The following is a 17,555-nucleotide window of genomic DNA, read 5'->3' on the forward strand; positions in this document are numbered from 1 at the left end:
TACAAATGATTATAGAGGAGAATACGTGATAAAAATAGTTTATTGTTAGGATTTACATAATGCAATAAAACAGGCTAATATGAAAGGCACTGAGCTGTCATTGAGTTTATTTAGTGCAGTTTCTAAGTAAATTATAGGTGATATGTTTTAGTTGTCATTGTTCTTTTTTCCAACAGCTTAAAGTCTACAAAACAGGTCAAGGTAATATAGTGGAGGCAACAGCACTGAGAGTTAAGGTATCATATAATACGCAGATTATAAAAGGTAAAAACACCAGAATTGAAAGCGAAAACTAATCATTACAGGATAGAAAGAAGAATGAAGATCATACTAGGATGAAGGAGATGCTCTTGCAGACCAATTTCAAGTATCTCTTCATAGTGGTGATTTGGCAATTGCCAAATCTTTCATGTGTTCCATTTAATGTTCAATAGGCTCAGTTTATGATGGTGGGGTTAATTATATATATATATTTTTACTGTCTACATCCCTTTGGCAAGATTTCATTTATTTTACTACCCCAGGGAAAGAACAGGAAGTAAAATAAAATGCTCTTTAAGTCCGCTGTCAGTAAGACCCTCAAATACCGCGTAACAAACATACCACACGTGACATACATTTGTAAATTGAGCCTATAATCTGTTAAAAGAATTGAATAGTCAAACTGATTCTCTTTAAATAACTGGTATTTATATTGTAATTTATGTACTGGTATAGAGACATCAAATTAGACCAGCCATAGACTGTCTGTCTTTATTTCTAAGAATATTTGGGTTGAAGGATATATGCCCTTCCTTTATAGTCCCTTCCTTTATAGTCCCTGGATTCACCTGCTATTTCTTATGCTAACAGATTAAAACACTGTTCATGTTTAAAGCCTTCCTCACTTCTTCCTATAAAAGATGGCAAAGCTGCACATTGATTTCTACAAAGTTTCAAAATCTCCATGAATAGGGCCCTTTCATATCCCTGGCAAACTGCACCACAGGTAACCACATTTGTGTGGGGCTGTGGTACAGTTCCAAAGCACCCATGCACCCAAAAGCAACTCATCGCTTTCTGGCACTGCTCCGCATTCTACCACAGCCTTGTGCACATACGATTCTAAGACTGCAAGAGACCAATACAGCTCACTGCAGTTCTAAAATGGATATTAGAACTTTTCAAATGCAGGCTGAATTTCTATAGGATGTTTTTAAAAACAATATAATTAAAATAGAGAAAAACTAAAAGGGGCACACAAACGGGTATGGCATTGATGTATAGAAGCAAATTATTTGAGCTTTTGTATATAATGAGGTGGCACTGTCCAGGTGTACATATTAGTTGGTAGTCATATATTTTACTTCTGTGAACTACAGAATATCTAACCATTATGTAATGAGAAGAGGAAAGGATGTACTTTGTAGTCCTTCTATAGCAATTTACTGGCAAGATTACCTGGTAGAAATAAAGGAGAAAAGCTTTTTAAAAAGAATCAAACACAGTTTGTTCTTGGGTTTACATACACTTGGTCATTCTTTTTATCATTAGGCATACTTTCTGCACCCTCTGTGTGTTCCTCTTTGTTTATTTCTCTGCCATGGACCAGGGCTTGAAATTTAAATTGGTAAATTGGGATTTCTGCCTCCCCACTCCATTGATATTGCTTTATGTACAGCTTCTGCCCCCGGAGGATTGTCTGCTGCTCTCAGCTACTTATTGCATCCTGTTTGACAGATTCACTCATAGCTCATGTTATCAACAGATCCCCAGCTTCTCAAGTGTAAACTGTATCTAATGTTAAGCTATTCATCCATTAGACTCATATTTTCTTTGCTGTGTTTAAATGTTTAATTTGAAATAAAATGTAATTGTAAATGATGTAATCTACAACATTATTACTAGATTGAATCTACATTGCTACTGGCTGTTTAATTTTTTGGGGGTATTAAAGAATAAATTTGCTATAAATGTATCTCTAATGGACTCAGCACAGTGCTCCATTACAGATTCAGAAAACAACAAAAATATTGCTGTAAAAGAAATGCCTGTAGCTATATGGACTGATAAAAGTGTGAATGTTCCTTTCTGTGCTTTGGAAAACCTGCAAAATACAGTTAACCTCATTTTAGATTAGTTCCATTATGTTTTGTATGTTCTTTAAGTTAATGTTTATGTTGTAAGTGCTTTACTATGTTTAGAGTGTACCCAAGCCCAAAAACAACAAAATGTAATACATTGCAGCTAACTAGTCCTTAGATGTGGCGAGTGTAATAGTTTTTGTTTTTTTTCCTCTTTATTTACATTTGGTAATCCTGCAAATAACACACTTCCAGTTCCTCGATTGCCTGCTTTTACTGCTTGATTTTGTTTAGCAACGTTAAATTCGGAATTATGGGATTAGTAGTAGAAAGCCTTGCTTTACCCTCCATGTTTCTGGAAAAATCAATAGGCTAGAAACATTCTGAAACTGAAAATATTCAAACAAATGCAACTACTATAGCTAGGCAATTGTAAGCTGTGATAAATTGAAAAATGTTTCTTGTGATTTTGTTACCCACTAAACAATGCTGTCAGTGAGAAGTACTATATGAAATGGATTAAGTGGACACAAAAACATTAATTTTAAGGGTATTGGGTCATAAAAAGCATGATAGCTGTTTCCTCTGTTGCACAGAAAATGAGTAAGGCCTCTTTCAGACTTGGGAACAATTTTGTGCATATAATTGCATTTGGGTTGCAGTATGATTACTGAAAGCAACATGTTCCTTCTGAACATGTGGTTGATTTTTCGTCTCTGGAGGAAGAATCACTCACCACTGCAAAGGCAAGAATAGCACATGCAAACATGTTGTCCTGTGGTGTGCTTCTTCTGGGTGCATAGCAGCTAACTGTATTGTTTTAAACTGCAAGTCTGAAAGGTGCCTGTGTTGACTGTTTAGATTTAGTAAATTCAGAAGATGCTTTTTCAATGCAGTATGTCTCTTTAAAATCCACCATTCATTAGTAACTGTGTGTAGGATTTCTTGCTTCCAACATTCTTCAATTTATCCGACATAAGCAGACTCCTTTTGCTGAAACCTACCGAGAGCCTGTGTGTAAACAGGAAAGGTAGCTTGGAGCTAGTTGATTCTCCCAAACCACTGCTTGGAGATCAATGCTGTAAAATAAAACACAGATGTTTTAACTAGAACTTAACAGTGTATATGTTTCTTCTATTTCAGTACATGTCATGCCTCGGAAACAAAGTAGCGCAAGCAAAATATGAGTCTAAAGTGCCAGCATTTTACTACAAACCAACTGCTTCTGACTGCCAGTAAGTAACAAAGTCTTTTTGTTTCCCTCTTTGTCTGAAGAAATTGTGTACATGTATTCGTACCTAGTAAAGGATAAGTAAAACATTGTACTTTCACCGAAGTCTACCAATGTGACCAATGGCATGAGTTTACACAAATGGTGATCTTTAGGGTGGTGGTCAGTGCTGGCACAACACAATGCCAAGCTCAAAACCATTGTTTCCGATGAGCCCATTTCAAACCAATGCATTGCATTGGCTTATGCTTTGTGAAAATGGAATATGCTGCTAAGCTTTGCACTATAATTGCAGGATCAGTGGTCCTAACTACAATATTCCAAAAGTAGTAAGCCCCAGTGTTTGTTTTTTGTTTGGAACAGAAGACTGTCAGTTCCACTGGGGCAGAATCTGAAATAAAAAGCTTGAGTGTGTTTCATCTGAGAAAATAAATATCTAATGTCATGGATAATAGATACACATAAATAATAAATGTAATAAATAAATAAATAACTTTCTAAATGCTGTCTGATGTGGTGTAATTATGATACATCTACCTTTTGAAACTCCCAGAAGCAAGACAGACTTTTCTCAATGTGTGATCATTAACAACCTCTCCCATGTAGCAGGAACATACTGTTCATGAATGGAGTAGTGCATACCAGCATCCTATTGTATTTTCACAAACCCATTGATCCATAGCTGTTGTAGAAAAGATTGTGTGCAGCATCGATGATATGTCTAACACCTGCGGGCTAAATTATGTGTCCTCTGTGCTCAATTGTAGAGTGCTCCGCGAGCAATGGATCAGGGCCAAGTACGAGAGAAAAGAGTTCATCCACATTGAGAAGCAAGAACCTTATTCTGCAGGTATGGATAGGAATGTAAAGAACATTATAAGGAGTCCTCAGTTACCTAGAGTGTATTTCGTGAATAGGTTTCAGTTAAAGTCTTCCTGGTCAAGCTGAAAAATGTTAGGCTGATCTCCACAAAAAAACCTAAAAACAGTCCTACCCCTGATATTTTTAGTTATTTTTTCCCGTGTTTGGTTCTGCAGAGAAGTATTAGCACTCATGTTTTAATTCTGATGGTGTCCCCACTTCCTTTATCCTTTGTGACACCTGTCATGCAGACAAAGGATGGGAGAAAAAGTTTTGCTTTAGCCAAGACTTATATAGTATAGTATATATAGTTTCTCTACGTATTTGTCCACCTCTCTGTTCTAACCTGGCTCCCTCGTTCCCCTGCCAAAGATTCCTACTCACCAGATTCAAAGTGCCACAGTTATACAATTTGTTTACACTCACTGCTTAGAAAGAAATGGGATTTTATGGATTCTCCAGCCACATACATAAATAGATTTAGTTCTACTAAATCCTTGGATGAATTGCAGAGGCCCGAGCTCCTCCCCAGTTCCAAGTCCTCTCTAGCTGTACCAGGCAATATGGTGCAAAAGTGGTATCTCCACTGCCCCTGTACAAGACATTGGTCAGACCACATCTGGAATTGCAGTCCAGTTTGTGGCACCAGTTTACAAAAAGGACATTGTTGAATTAGAGTGCAGAGAAGGGCAACTAAACTAATAAAAGGAATGGAGGAGCTCAGCTATGAGGAGAGATTAGCTGAACTGAATCTATTCTCCCTTGAGAAAAGGAATGGAGGAGCTCAGCTATGAGGAGAGATTAGCTGAACTGAATCTATTCTCCCTTGAGAAGAGACGTATAAGGGGGGATATGATTACCCTATATAAATATATAAATGGCCCATATAGATAACTCTCTTCCCCATTATTCACTTTGAGATCATTACAAAGAACAAGAGGGCACTCTTTGCGTCTGGAGGAAAAGAAGTTTAAGCTCCGGATAAGGAAGGGATTCCTCACTGTAAGGTCTGTGAAAATATGGAATAGGCTCCCTCAGGAAGTAGTTTCAGCAACTACTATAACGGAGGATTAAAGCTTTAAAGTAAAAATAACAGTGACTGTTGATCCAGGGAACATCTGATTGCCTCATGGAATCAGGAAGGAATTTTTTTCCCCTGTTGAAGCAAATTGTACCAGGGTTTTTTTTTGCCTTCCTGGACCAAATATGTCTGATAGGGTTTTATATCTGGGATATGTTTATTTCCCTAGTAGTTGAACTTGATGGACCTATGTCTTTTTTCAACCTAACCTACTATGTAACTATGTAACTAGAGTCCTAGGGAGAATCCATTAGATCCGCCATAACATTCCAACTCCAGCAGAAACATTAAAATTACTTTTAAGCCCTATAGAACCTCTGCTAAAAGAAATTTATTGGCAGAAAGAAGTATGCCCAATCCAACCCCCCACCTTATTGTTCTGGCCAGAATGCTACCCTTACAGATAGCTAAAGAGATCTTTCATATCTTCTCAGCCCCTTTTAGCTAGGCGCCCCACATCTTCTTCTGACTCAACTTAACAAATATTCTGGGGAGAATACTGCATTGGTATCAAGCTTCTTGTTCTCCCAAGTACCATTGGGCCCAAGACTATTCTCGTTCCATCATACGGAAGGTTTGTTAGCCACAGCTCAAGAAACCTTTGGTCTCTGTAATAACCTCGGTTGAAAATCGCTGTATTAGTAACTGACATCATCTGAAAAATTGAAAACACGCAAGAAGGTATAAAATGGTTACCATACCATTCTCTTTTGCACACAAATCAAACATTGTGCGTGAATGTGTGCTTTTTTTAATAAAATCAGTTGAGTCCTGTTTTTTGCACTGCTTTTTATAAGTAAGGAGCTATGGCTATAGTAAATGGTAATGTGTGTGATATTATGAATTGTCCACCCACGTCCACCAGGAATGTCTTCTTTGGTTCCAAGAGAAGGCAGCTCTGAGCTTGTAAATGCATTTGCCTATTTAATGAAAGCATGCTAAAAAAAAATGTTCATCTTTCCCATAGCACCCAATTGGTTATCAGCTATAACTTTTACAGACTAAACTTGAAACTAAATAAAGAAGGCCAATTAATTGAACTAATCAACAATAAATATTTTATTAACTTACTTTTCTTACTTCAGAACCTGGTCTATTTTATTTAATAAATTAATAAACCTTTACATAGCTTGTAATGCCTTTACTTTTTGGACAAACGGGCCTAGTAACTCAAATTCAACGAACTGAAATCCAATATATATATATATATATATTATAGTGACAATATATATATATATATATATATATATATATATATATATATAGTGACAGTCAGGCTGGGAATAAAAGGGCTATATGATGCTAGATGTCCTCCAGCATGAAAATTAACTAGGATTTATCTGATTTTTTTTTTTGTTTTAATACACACTGTCAGAAACCCACAGTGTGCAGTCAAATCACAAGTGAGCTTTGTTCCTTTGTCCTTTTTTGTGGCCCAGTGTATTTCTTTAAAAAAAAAAAAACGTCAACCACATGCTGTGGGATAGGCCAGCTGTACTGCACAGAATAAGTGAATGTATGTAATTTCCCTGTGCTGTTCTCTATGTCCCCCCTCCCTTCCCTCCACTTACATTATTCATATTTCCTGTACAATAGCAATTCTTTGTACTAGTCGGGGATAAAAAAAGACTGAGCTGGCTGAATTTGCAGAATTAATAATTTATATGTATATTTTATTAGAAGCCCCCATCCCCATCAAAAGACTTTCTCTTTGTATGCGAGGACCTTTTTAAGTGTATTAGCAGAATAGCTGGAGTGGCCAGGACTAAATATGATTTGGTAATTATTCATATAATACAATAAAAATCATATTAGTAAGGACGTGACATTGTAAATCTTTCAGTTTAGTTAATTGCGTCTGGCCATCAAGCCCCTCTGCTGGAGTGCAGAAACATCCCTTGTTAGAATTAGTGACTTTACAAAGTTGATAAATCTTATGTATGCCAAAGCAGTCATCCACTTAAGAAGGCAAATCCCTTTGTTCTTTGTTCCCTTTAACCTGTACATCTGACCAGTCCAGTGCGTGTCTGTTCAAATAAACCGATCATTTAAATCCCAAATATATCTTCTTTGTTAAGAGGTATGATACAAAGCAGTGGTCGCCAACCTTTCGGACCTCACCGACCACTAAATTCATGGAATCCGGACTGCGCATGCGCAGGAAACCGTGTGTCTTTCCGTGTGTCGAAACTTCCCCCATAGTGACATGATGATGTTAGAACCCACCCACTCTCCCATCGCAGGCTGAGACCTAGTTGCTTACATCCTGGGGGGACAGTAACGCAGGGCAAAAGTCTTGTCCACAGCCCTGCACTCCTGTCCCCCCAGGATGTTTAGCAAGTAGGTCTGAGCCTGCGATAAGAGAGTTGGGAGGGTTGTGTCTAAACGGGGGATAGAGCAGCAGACCACCAGTTGGCGACCACTGATTCAAAGTATTAAATCAAACAATAAATGCTCAGTATTTTTAAAAGATTAGGATAATATTTAAAAGAGGACCTGGTGCTTTTCTAAAAGGCCCACACCCATCGTGCCAAGTTTTCATACTAAAACTTCTTTGCCAACTCTGGTTTGAATCCCTTTTTCCATAGGCAGGCATAAGAGAAAGTAAAAGAACTAAGGGTTAGCACGAATAATGTATAGCTATAGGTAATAAATAGGTAACAATGTTATTTTAATAAATATTATGTAGTGCAATGTTTTGCAAAACCATACTTTACAAAACTCCTTTGGAATCCAATTTTCCAGCAGCGCTTTCTCTTTATTCCGGAATTGACTATTGATAGTTTGTGACTGCTTATTCTCATAAGATGTGATAATTTAATGCAGTCACATGTTATCAACAAGGATCTACATTTTCTTCTCTGTCAAACCGTGTAATACGTAAAAATGCATCCCTGGCATCCTATAGCACATGCATGTTTTTATTTTTTCTGCAATGGGAGAGATCCGAGAATGTGGTCCTTTACACAATGGACATGATTTTAAAGCTTTCCAAAGCCAGAGAGGATACACTTTCATCAGTGAAGCTAAATGATCCAGCAAACCTGGAATGGATCTGGTTCAGAATTCAAAACATTTGCTTGCAAATGACTGAAAAAATCCATTCCAGGTTTGTTGGATCACCCAGTTTCACGTATAAAAGGGTATCCTCTCCCGCCTTAGAGAGCTTTAATAAATCAGGCTCAATGATGGGGCACAGGTGTGTGCTGGGATATTTTGTTTCTGGAGTTTCTTCCTTGCTCCTGTATAGCAGGGGAAACAATAGATAAACCTGTCCACCAGAACCCAGTCCTGTTCATTCAATCCTGTACAGTAAACATGATTTTTTTTCCCATTGGGTTACTGAAGTGAAAATTCTGAAGTTAATAAAGATTTTATACTCCTTTAGTTAATCTTAATCTTAATATCTTATGTGCTTACTGTGCAAAAACTGAGCCCATAAACCAAATATTGGGAAGCCATAAACCACAATTTTACATATCGCTTACCAGTCCTTAGATTCTGTGAATTAAGTCTTTTACATATAGGACATTTTCATACAGGTTCCAAAAATTTGGAATGGCTACATAAACCCTGGCCTTGGGTGCCCAAGGTGTGCACTGGCTGGTTAATGCATCTTACTGTTTAAGTTATATCATAAGTCATTTAATGTAATTCTATTCAATGCAAATGTAAATTTGATGTGCAGGTGTATTTAATGAACATCTGTGTTTCAGTTACAAAAACAAAACAGCTTTGTTTCTGTTCTCAGTCTACATACACAAGCAAATTACAGCTGGTGATGGTGATGATCATGGGTAATTGATGGGTAATAGATGCTCTATCCCCCGTATGGACACAACCCTCCCAACTCTCTTATCGCAGGCTGAAACCTGCTTGCTAAACATCCTGGGTGGACAGTAGTGCGGATCTGTGGACAAGACTTTTGCCCTGCCTTACTGTCCCCCCAGGATGTTTAGCAAGCAGGTCTGAGCCTGCGATAGGGGAGTGGGCGAGTTCTGACATCATCATGTCACTCTGGGGGAAGTTTCTTCCCCTTTGAGTGACACACGGCTCCCCGCGCATGCGTAGTCCGGATTCCATGGATTTAGTGGTCGGTAAGGTCCGAAAGGTTGGCGACCACTGCTTTGAACCATACCTTTTAGCAAAGAAGTTATATTTGGGATTCAAATGATCGGTTTATTTGAACAGATACGCACTGGACTGGTCAGATGTACAGGTTAAAGGGAACAAAGGGATTTGCCTTCCTAAGTGGATGACTGCTTTGGCATACATAAGATTTATCAACTTTTGTAAAGTCACTAATTCTCACAAGGGATGTTTCTGCACTCCAGCCGAGGGGATTGATAGCCAGACACAATTAACTAAACTGAAAGATTTACAATGTCACGTCCTTACTAATATGATTTTTATTGTATTATACGAATAAATATTCATGGTGATGATCATAGGTAATTGATTGGGAGATAGCTGTGTAAGGGAATTATATATATATATATATATATATATATATATATATATATGAAATTCTGTAACTGTTGGGAGCAAAGGCACATAGTATACATGATTTCAGCATTACACTACATAGACACTGACAATTCTTTCTCCAAGGTTTCCTGCAATCTTAAATCTCTACCATAGCTATATACACACATTTTAGAAATAATCTTTGTTGAAGCAGAAAAACTCACCAGTATGTGAGCATTTCGAAAAAGTCAGGTTCCAGGTGGGATTTGAACCCAAGACCTTAGAGCTGCGAGACGAGAGTGCAAATCACTTAGTCACTGTGTTCCCTGTAAGACCATCATAATTTTCAGGTTCACAGTAACTAAGACAGAGGGTGACCTGAAACTGCACTAAACGGTAAAACCAAGAGACTGCAGCGATATAATAACATTAATTTGACAAAATAATCTTCAGTCACAGGCACGGTAACCTTTTTCCCTTAGAGCCTTTCACCTTGGCTTATGAAATCAGTCAAGCACACACTTCTATTACAAGCTGAAGGTTAGGGGGAAAAATAAGAAGCATAAAGAGAGAGAAATAAAGAAATCTGCTGAGCTGGCACTTCACAAACACATCATTGAAAACAATTTAAAATTCCATTTTGCTAGGAATAGATGTAGTGTTGTAGCACAGCCCAATTATCCTGTCAGGGTTACATGCAAATGATCTTTAAATCACCTTCACTAGGATGGATAGCACACACACAACATCAAAGGGAGCTGATTGTGCTTCACTTGTGCCAGAAATACAAGAAAACAAACAAGTTAGTCCTCAAGGGGTGGTAAGTGTGTGGTGTTGCATCTGTTGAGGAACACCAAAGAACAGCAGGACCCTTTTTATCGGTATACATAGCGGATGATTATAGGACAGGATTTTATCATATGATATGGTTGGTAAAATACAAAACCCAACATTTGGGAAAGTAAAAAGCAGCTTTTTGTCTGGAGCTGCCCCTCTACGCAAGTTGATGTTACTAGAATTTCCCTTTAAATGATTTCCAGCATTATCCAGCTTCTACCCTTGAGCCCAGGCTGTTATAAACCTACTATTATTATTATTATTATACCTAGTAGGTAATAAACGTTTGGGATGCTTGAAATTGACTTTAAATTATTATTATTTTTTGTTTACCTGTAGCTTTATTTACCTGTCCTTTTTTAGCAGGTACAGTTTAGAGTTTTGTGCTATGGCACCCTCAACAACTGTCGCTGGAAAGCATAGTTATTGATCGCTATATAACACTTGCAGTTCATTAGTTTTGTTTTTTGTCTAATTATTCAAATCAGTAGACTTTACCCTTGCAGTTTAAAAATTTCACAATTTATTAAAACTTTTAAAGCATACACACCAAAATTCCATTTTATCTTCTAACCTTTCACATGACCAGTATTGTCCTCTTCACCTAGACTAGAGGATTGGGTGTGGTTGGTTCTCATTGATTTGATAAAATGGGCTCATTTTGTGACGTGGGAGCACTGCTATATGTTAGCCCGGGTTGCATAATAACTCGCCCATGGGGAGGTGCCCATAGTGCCTAACCTCACTGAAAGTGAGTTGAATCCCATAGGGCCTTTGTTATCTGAGAAGAATACTGTCCAGCATCAGGGAGTTGGGCACAAAAGGGCAGTTGAGGCTCTGAAGAGGGCAACAGACGGGGTGGATGTTAAGGGCAGTATTAAAGCTGGTTTTGGCATTTAAATACAACACGCATAAGCTTGTACTACATGTCAGGCCATTCTCTGTCTGTCATACTGATCTAGTGTCTGTAGTATTTTGAACAACTGGCTCTGCCACGGTTATTCAGATTGTACTATGCACTACAGTTATGCTGCATTTATGTCATTGTAATGTATTTTGTCATTGTGTATTGTCACATTTAATGTCAGTGAATCAGGTGTGTCCACAAATATCTATATAATGTGCCCTGTCGAAAATGAGAATTTTAATTTGAATTTAATAACTGCACAGTGGTTCACTACTGGAATTTATTTTAATAATGCAAAAGAATGTGGAATTATTGGAAAGAGATGTGTGCAGCTAATATATAATAAAGAAGAAAAGCAGACACTGCAGAACACCACTAAACTATTTTTTACTATGGATTAATATCTGGTTTCACCTCCCTGGGCTCCTGCATACCCTAAAAAAAGGGGAAGAGGCTGGGCTGAGAAAAGCTTGAAATAAAACGTAAGCTGTTTAAATATATGAGGTTCCCCTTCATGATTGCAGCACGCACGACATGTATGTATGATAACCAGCTAGTGCTATTCAGGCTGAATTTTACAAGCAGATTCTTTGAGAATCATTTTAAAATGGGGAAGTGCTTCTCAGAAAAATGACGCCTGTGCCTTTTACAATCAACAGCCTAGCATTGTTTTCTTAATGAAGCTCACTTGTTCACACCTCTCTTTTTTGCATGCTTTATTAAATGCATTATAAAGTGATTTTCAATAGAAGACAATGCTACTGTTCATTCCACTGCATGCTAAATCTGGAATGCTCCATTACTCATGCAACCACTACAATGGATTGTATTGGGGAAATGCAGGGGGAGAGAATGACATGAAAATGCATTTAGATAGAAATTAAAAAAATGTGTTTACTGTGTTCTAAATGGAATGCTTAACTAATAGTTTTTCTTGATAAATATGTATGAATAGAGACAATATAGTGTTCGCAATATGTAGGAAGTTAAGGCACTGTTATGGGGACTCCCTACAGAAGAGATGTGGAATTTCCACTGGTAAATTGATTCTTTTTTCCCTTGAGTATCTTTTTAATTGGTTGAGATACAGACATCTTATGGCTGTGCTTTAAATGTGTAAAATTTGCATTCATGATACCGTTTCCCCCGGAAAAAAAAGACCTACCCCCAAAATGTTTTTTCTGTATTTTTGAGGATGCTTGAAATATAAGCCCTACCCCGAAAATAGGCTACAATATATATATATATATATATATATATATATATATATATATTTATATAAATATATATACACACATGATATATACATGGACAAGAGGTGCTCATTTAGGGAAAGCGCTATTGCTAGACATGAGAAATTGGGGCCAATGGTTCTAAAGGAAATGGAGAAAGAAAGTCAAGATAGAATTTAGGGTTTGGCGAGTTATGATGATGTTCCAGAAGACGATGATATGACATCATTTGAATAATCATTGATTTGTGTTCCTGAATATCACAAGAAATTCATGATGGATTTCAGGGTTTGGGGAGATAGGATGATGTTCCAGAAGATGATGATGTGACTGTTTTTTTAATAAATATTGATTTTTTTGTTCATGAAATGTCGATTGTTGTTCATGAAAAAAAAGACATTTACTAAAAATAAGGAGCAAAAATTAATGTAAGACTGTCTTATTTTCAGCGAAACAGGGTAGTAGTTAGTCATATTTAGCTGGACTGGTAACAATGTTATGAAGAAAAACATTGCAAAATGTTAGTTGAATGTGACTAACTACTTCTAGCTATACCATGAGCTGTAATAATACCCTTTATAGAGAAAAGGCAGATCTTTGAATTCACTGGTGTTTCTTAGAAAGACGTTGCTAACTCACTCACGAAAGGGAGGTTGCTTATCACAGAATCACGCAACAAGAAATTATAGTTTATCTTTAAAGTCCTGTGAGAAGTATTTTAAACCTAGTGGCATAGGTTTTCATAAAAATAAAGTAGGTGTCGTATTTAGATGAAAGTTGGTTGCAGAAGAGTATCCAGACCCCATGTTTCTACGGGACCACTGCACCTAAAGAACTCCATGTTCACAGTAGAAGCAGTTGAAGTCTGTGGTCATCTGTGGCCCTAATTCTGTATTTTACACCTACAAAACCTTACAACAATTCCATGCACACTAACTGCCACATATGTACTAAGCCGTTTGTTTTAGTACTTTGTATGAATAGTACTTTGCTCCATCTCATGCTCCAGTGGATGCCAAAGGACAGGGGTGCTGAAACCACTGAGCACATAGACTTGAAAACTGATAGCCATTACCTTAACATTTAAGAGGAATTGGCCATTGAACAGCCAGGTGTAGGAGAATATGGCTACTTAGGAAATTGTGGAGGCTGTGTAAGATTATATGCAAATTGTCGTTGTTTATTTGGCATTTACTTTTATTATTATCGTCATATCAGAAACACAGAATAGAACATTATACAGAACACTATCAGGTGTGGGCTGGTCAGAGTTCACACCTAGAAAAGAAAGGCATTCTGCCCATAATGTAATTTTACTGAGGCTTGGAGCAAGTGTGTGTTGTTAGACTGTAAATATTTAGTCAGCACTTCACTTTTTGAAGACTAAGACTGAATATAACTTTATTTTGAACCATGAACACTAATTATCACACCTCCATAGTTTCTTTATGCTGTTAATACAACAAAGTGGATTAACAGAGTATATTGGATAAGCAACATCATTAATGTGGCTATTGGCCAAACCGGTGTAACTTTTGTTTTAGATGTAGCAATTTATCTGTAGCATCCTAACCTGATCTGTAGCATTTGACCACTCCGGAAACAGCTGGGTCTGTAAATGTAGTGCTTTTGCAACTTAACCATGGAGCTTACAGTCAATCACAGCAGTAATCTTGCCCCTATCAAAACTTATATCAAATTGGGAAAGATTAATGCTTAAGTTCTCCTCCTTCTTGCAGCCATTAGGAGGGGAGTCACATTTACTGCTAAACTTTAATTTGAAATTATGGAGGATTTCACATGAAGAGTTAGCTTTCATGTAGGGTTGACAAGACTATTAGGAAAAATGAGTTAGTCCATTGGTGTCTCTGTATTTCTTAATTATTACTTTTAACTGGAGCACTGTGTACCGCAGGTGATTTTTATGAGCCTCTGCGTTTTGTGAAATACTGATCCAGAATATAACAAAGCTTAGTCTATGTTCTGTATGGGTGAAAAGTAAACACTGAAAATGGAACAGTTATGTCTCTATGATTTTACTAGTTCATTCAGTATAACTATTTTTCTTTCTGGCAAGAAGATGTTGGACCTTAAACTTTTCCCTCTTCTTTCATTTGTTTCTTTTTTTTCTGCATAAAAGGTTTTCAAGAAAGATTCAGCTAAATACATAAAAAAATGGACATGACCTTTTTTGAGGCAATGCCTATAACAATGCATAAATGTGGATAGGTTCTTAGTTGCTTTTGTTATTTAAAGGTTAAAAATGCAGAATAGGAGAACCTGTTCACCTGACTATGACATTTAAGCTGTAAGCTGACTTTTGACCTTGACCTGTAGTGAACATTACTAGGCTGGACACTTCTGGACTGGACAACACTTTATAAACTAGTATATTGTGGGGCAAATACTTCCAGCAAGTCCAGCAAATAGCAATACTCATTTTTAATTATGCCCCTCTTGTATTTTGAAGAAGGAAGGGATCATATAACACATGACAATGTGAGAAAGGGAGGATATTTGCAAAAAATCTAATTTTTGCTGTACAATGATTTTAAAAACTGTAAAGAAGAAAGATTGCGTTAAAAGTGGAATTTTCCTTTAGTTACTAAATGCACTGGAATCATACATTAGAAACAAGGTCTCCTGATTGTTTGAGCAGGTCATTACATTTAGATACAAGTTACCATTATGGATAAAGTGGCCTCTTTCAGAAAAAAAAATACACAACTGCGAGCAGAGCATTGTCTTGTAACACAGTAACATGTTGTTCTGTAGTTTAACACAAGTTTCCAAGTAACAAAGGCAAGGCTGTGCATACACAGTCAGAGGGCTATCGCTAGAGCAGGCAAGAATGGGCCCAGTGTTTGGGCAAGCCACTTGTTATTGTTATATAACCATGCCCAGGTTGTTTTAGTGGGTGTTTACACAGACGCTTGCTTCATAGACTTTGCTAGAGATCAGGGAAGGTAAATCTTTACAGCAGTTTAATGAAATTTTTTGTATACATTTACAGAATTCTAACTTGGAAAACACAATATTATTCTGCTACAGTTGTCTAAAAGTTTCTTGATTGTTATTGGAATATATAGTTTAAAGTATTTACAAAACCCAGGAAAAAAATGTAATATGGTTGAACATTCCTTATATGTGTAAAAAACTCTCTGTTCTGGAGTAACAACACTTATTTAATTTATGGTATCCTTATCACTTCAGAGGAGAAATTAGGCTAGGATACCTCCTCTGAAATATGTAACATGGGAGGTACATTAAGCAGTCCATTGAACAGAATTATACCAGTACTAAAAACTGTTTAGGCAAATAAGTGCAGAATAGGCACAGGAAGCCACAAGTTTGCTGAATTTTTAGAAGGATCAAATGAGATATACCAAAACACTTTATTTAATGGTATATTTAGTGGACCAATTAAAAAAAAACAAATAATAAACATTTGTTTTTTTTTCTTTTTACATACACAATCCTTTTCCAAAAGACCCTACAACCCCTACACTATTGTAGCCTTCTTTCAAGTAAGCCCCAAAATAAGGTATTAGTAGCAATTAACAGGTATGAGGTATTACTAGTTTTTAGTATTTCCATTGTTAGTTTTCAGTGTCCTCTGCTACAAATGTCTCAATGTGTTGACAATATGGACATAATGGACAGTTGTTAACAAGATTTGAGAAAAATACTATGATACAGTGATACTCAATATTAATAAATAAAAAACATAATGAATCTCATCCAACAACCCAGTATTTAATGTTTAAATATTAAATTATTACAACCAAAACCATTGGTTATCCACTTATCTGTAGCTTCATTTATTAAGAATGTCAGCAAATCAAAAAGCCCTGGTGAAATTAGTGATCTGGGGTGAGTTCCAGCAGTCTTCTATATCTGGCTTTTATTTCTCAGGCTTTGAAAAGACATGGCTGTGGGTGTTTCATAACATGGTTGTGGTTGTATAGTATTTCTCTAAAATGTTGTCTCTGGAGCAAAATGAAAAGTACATCTCATGAGGGTTGAAGGTTGTGAGGATTTTCCAAGTCAAGGGGAGTTTGATTCTTGTTGGTCTGTGTTTGACTGTTACCACAAAAATGTCAACTTATTACCAGAAAGTCAGAAAGATCAAGGAAAGATTGCAGGACTGGCATCTGGGCATTGGTTATGCATGCCCTTCATCTTGATTTTAGGCTCCATAGTGAAGTCTGAAAAAGATCTTTTCTTAGCCGAGATAGATCTTCAGCTACAGCTTGCATTTTATTTCTCAAAATCATCCATGTGTGTATACGCACGTATAAGACTTGTATTGTGAATATTGTGTATATATGTGTATAAGACTAGTTTCTGTCCTCTATTTCAGGATCACTGTGTGATTTCAAGATCAATGTGTGAATTGTGCCCCTTGTATGGCAGAGACAGAATTGTGTTTATCATTGTGCTTCTTTTCCTTCTCTGTCCATTCAAAGCTTGGGGAGGGTCCTGGACAACTTGAGCTTGGAGGAAATGGTTTGAAGGATGCTGGTCAATTAACTTAGCAAGTCTAGTGGGTTTCACTTCAACATGATAAATATCTGCATAAACACCTTATTACGAAGTTTATATAGACTATTCTAGTTTTTTGAGATGCATCTGTGTGTGTGTGCGTATATATATATATATTTTTTTTTTTCCTAAATTTGGATTTTTAATTATCTGATACAATAATCTGATTTCAAGGTATAATGGAGGCCACATAGAATGCTCAATGAGAGTTATTTTACCTGGCCAATTGCCTCTAATTTGGTTGTAGTAGACTAGGGGTAGTGTTGGTCGAATTGCTCACTATTTGATTCGACAGCTATTCGGCCGAATATAGCAAAAAAATTCGGGTGGT

At 36.9% G+C, this 17,555-nt stretch overlaps 1 protein-coding gene across 1 annotated transcript in view; it reads left to right on the forward strand.

Annotated features, from left to right (window-relative positions):
• Positions 1–17,555, forward strand: part of ADAP1 (ArfGAP with dual PH domains 1) — a 110,115-nt gene that overhangs the window by 43,193 nt on the left and 49,367 nt on the right. The window contains exons 3-4 of the mRNA XM_072417821.1: positions 3,207–3,298; positions 4,062–4,144. Coding sequence (XP_072273922.1) covers positions 3,207–3,298; positions 4,062–4,144 — 175 coding nt within the window. The remainder of the gene's footprint in view (positions 1–3,206; positions 3,299–4,061; positions 4,145–17,555) is intronic.

The sequence above is a fragment of the Pyxicephalus adspersus genome, chromosome 7 (assembly GCF_032062135.1).
Source record: "Pyxicephalus adspersus chromosome 7, UCB_Pads_2.0, whole genome shotgun sequence".
Lineage (NCBI taxonomy): Eukaryota > Metazoa > Chordata > Amphibia > Anura > Pyxicephalidae > Pyxicephalus > Pyxicephalus adspersus.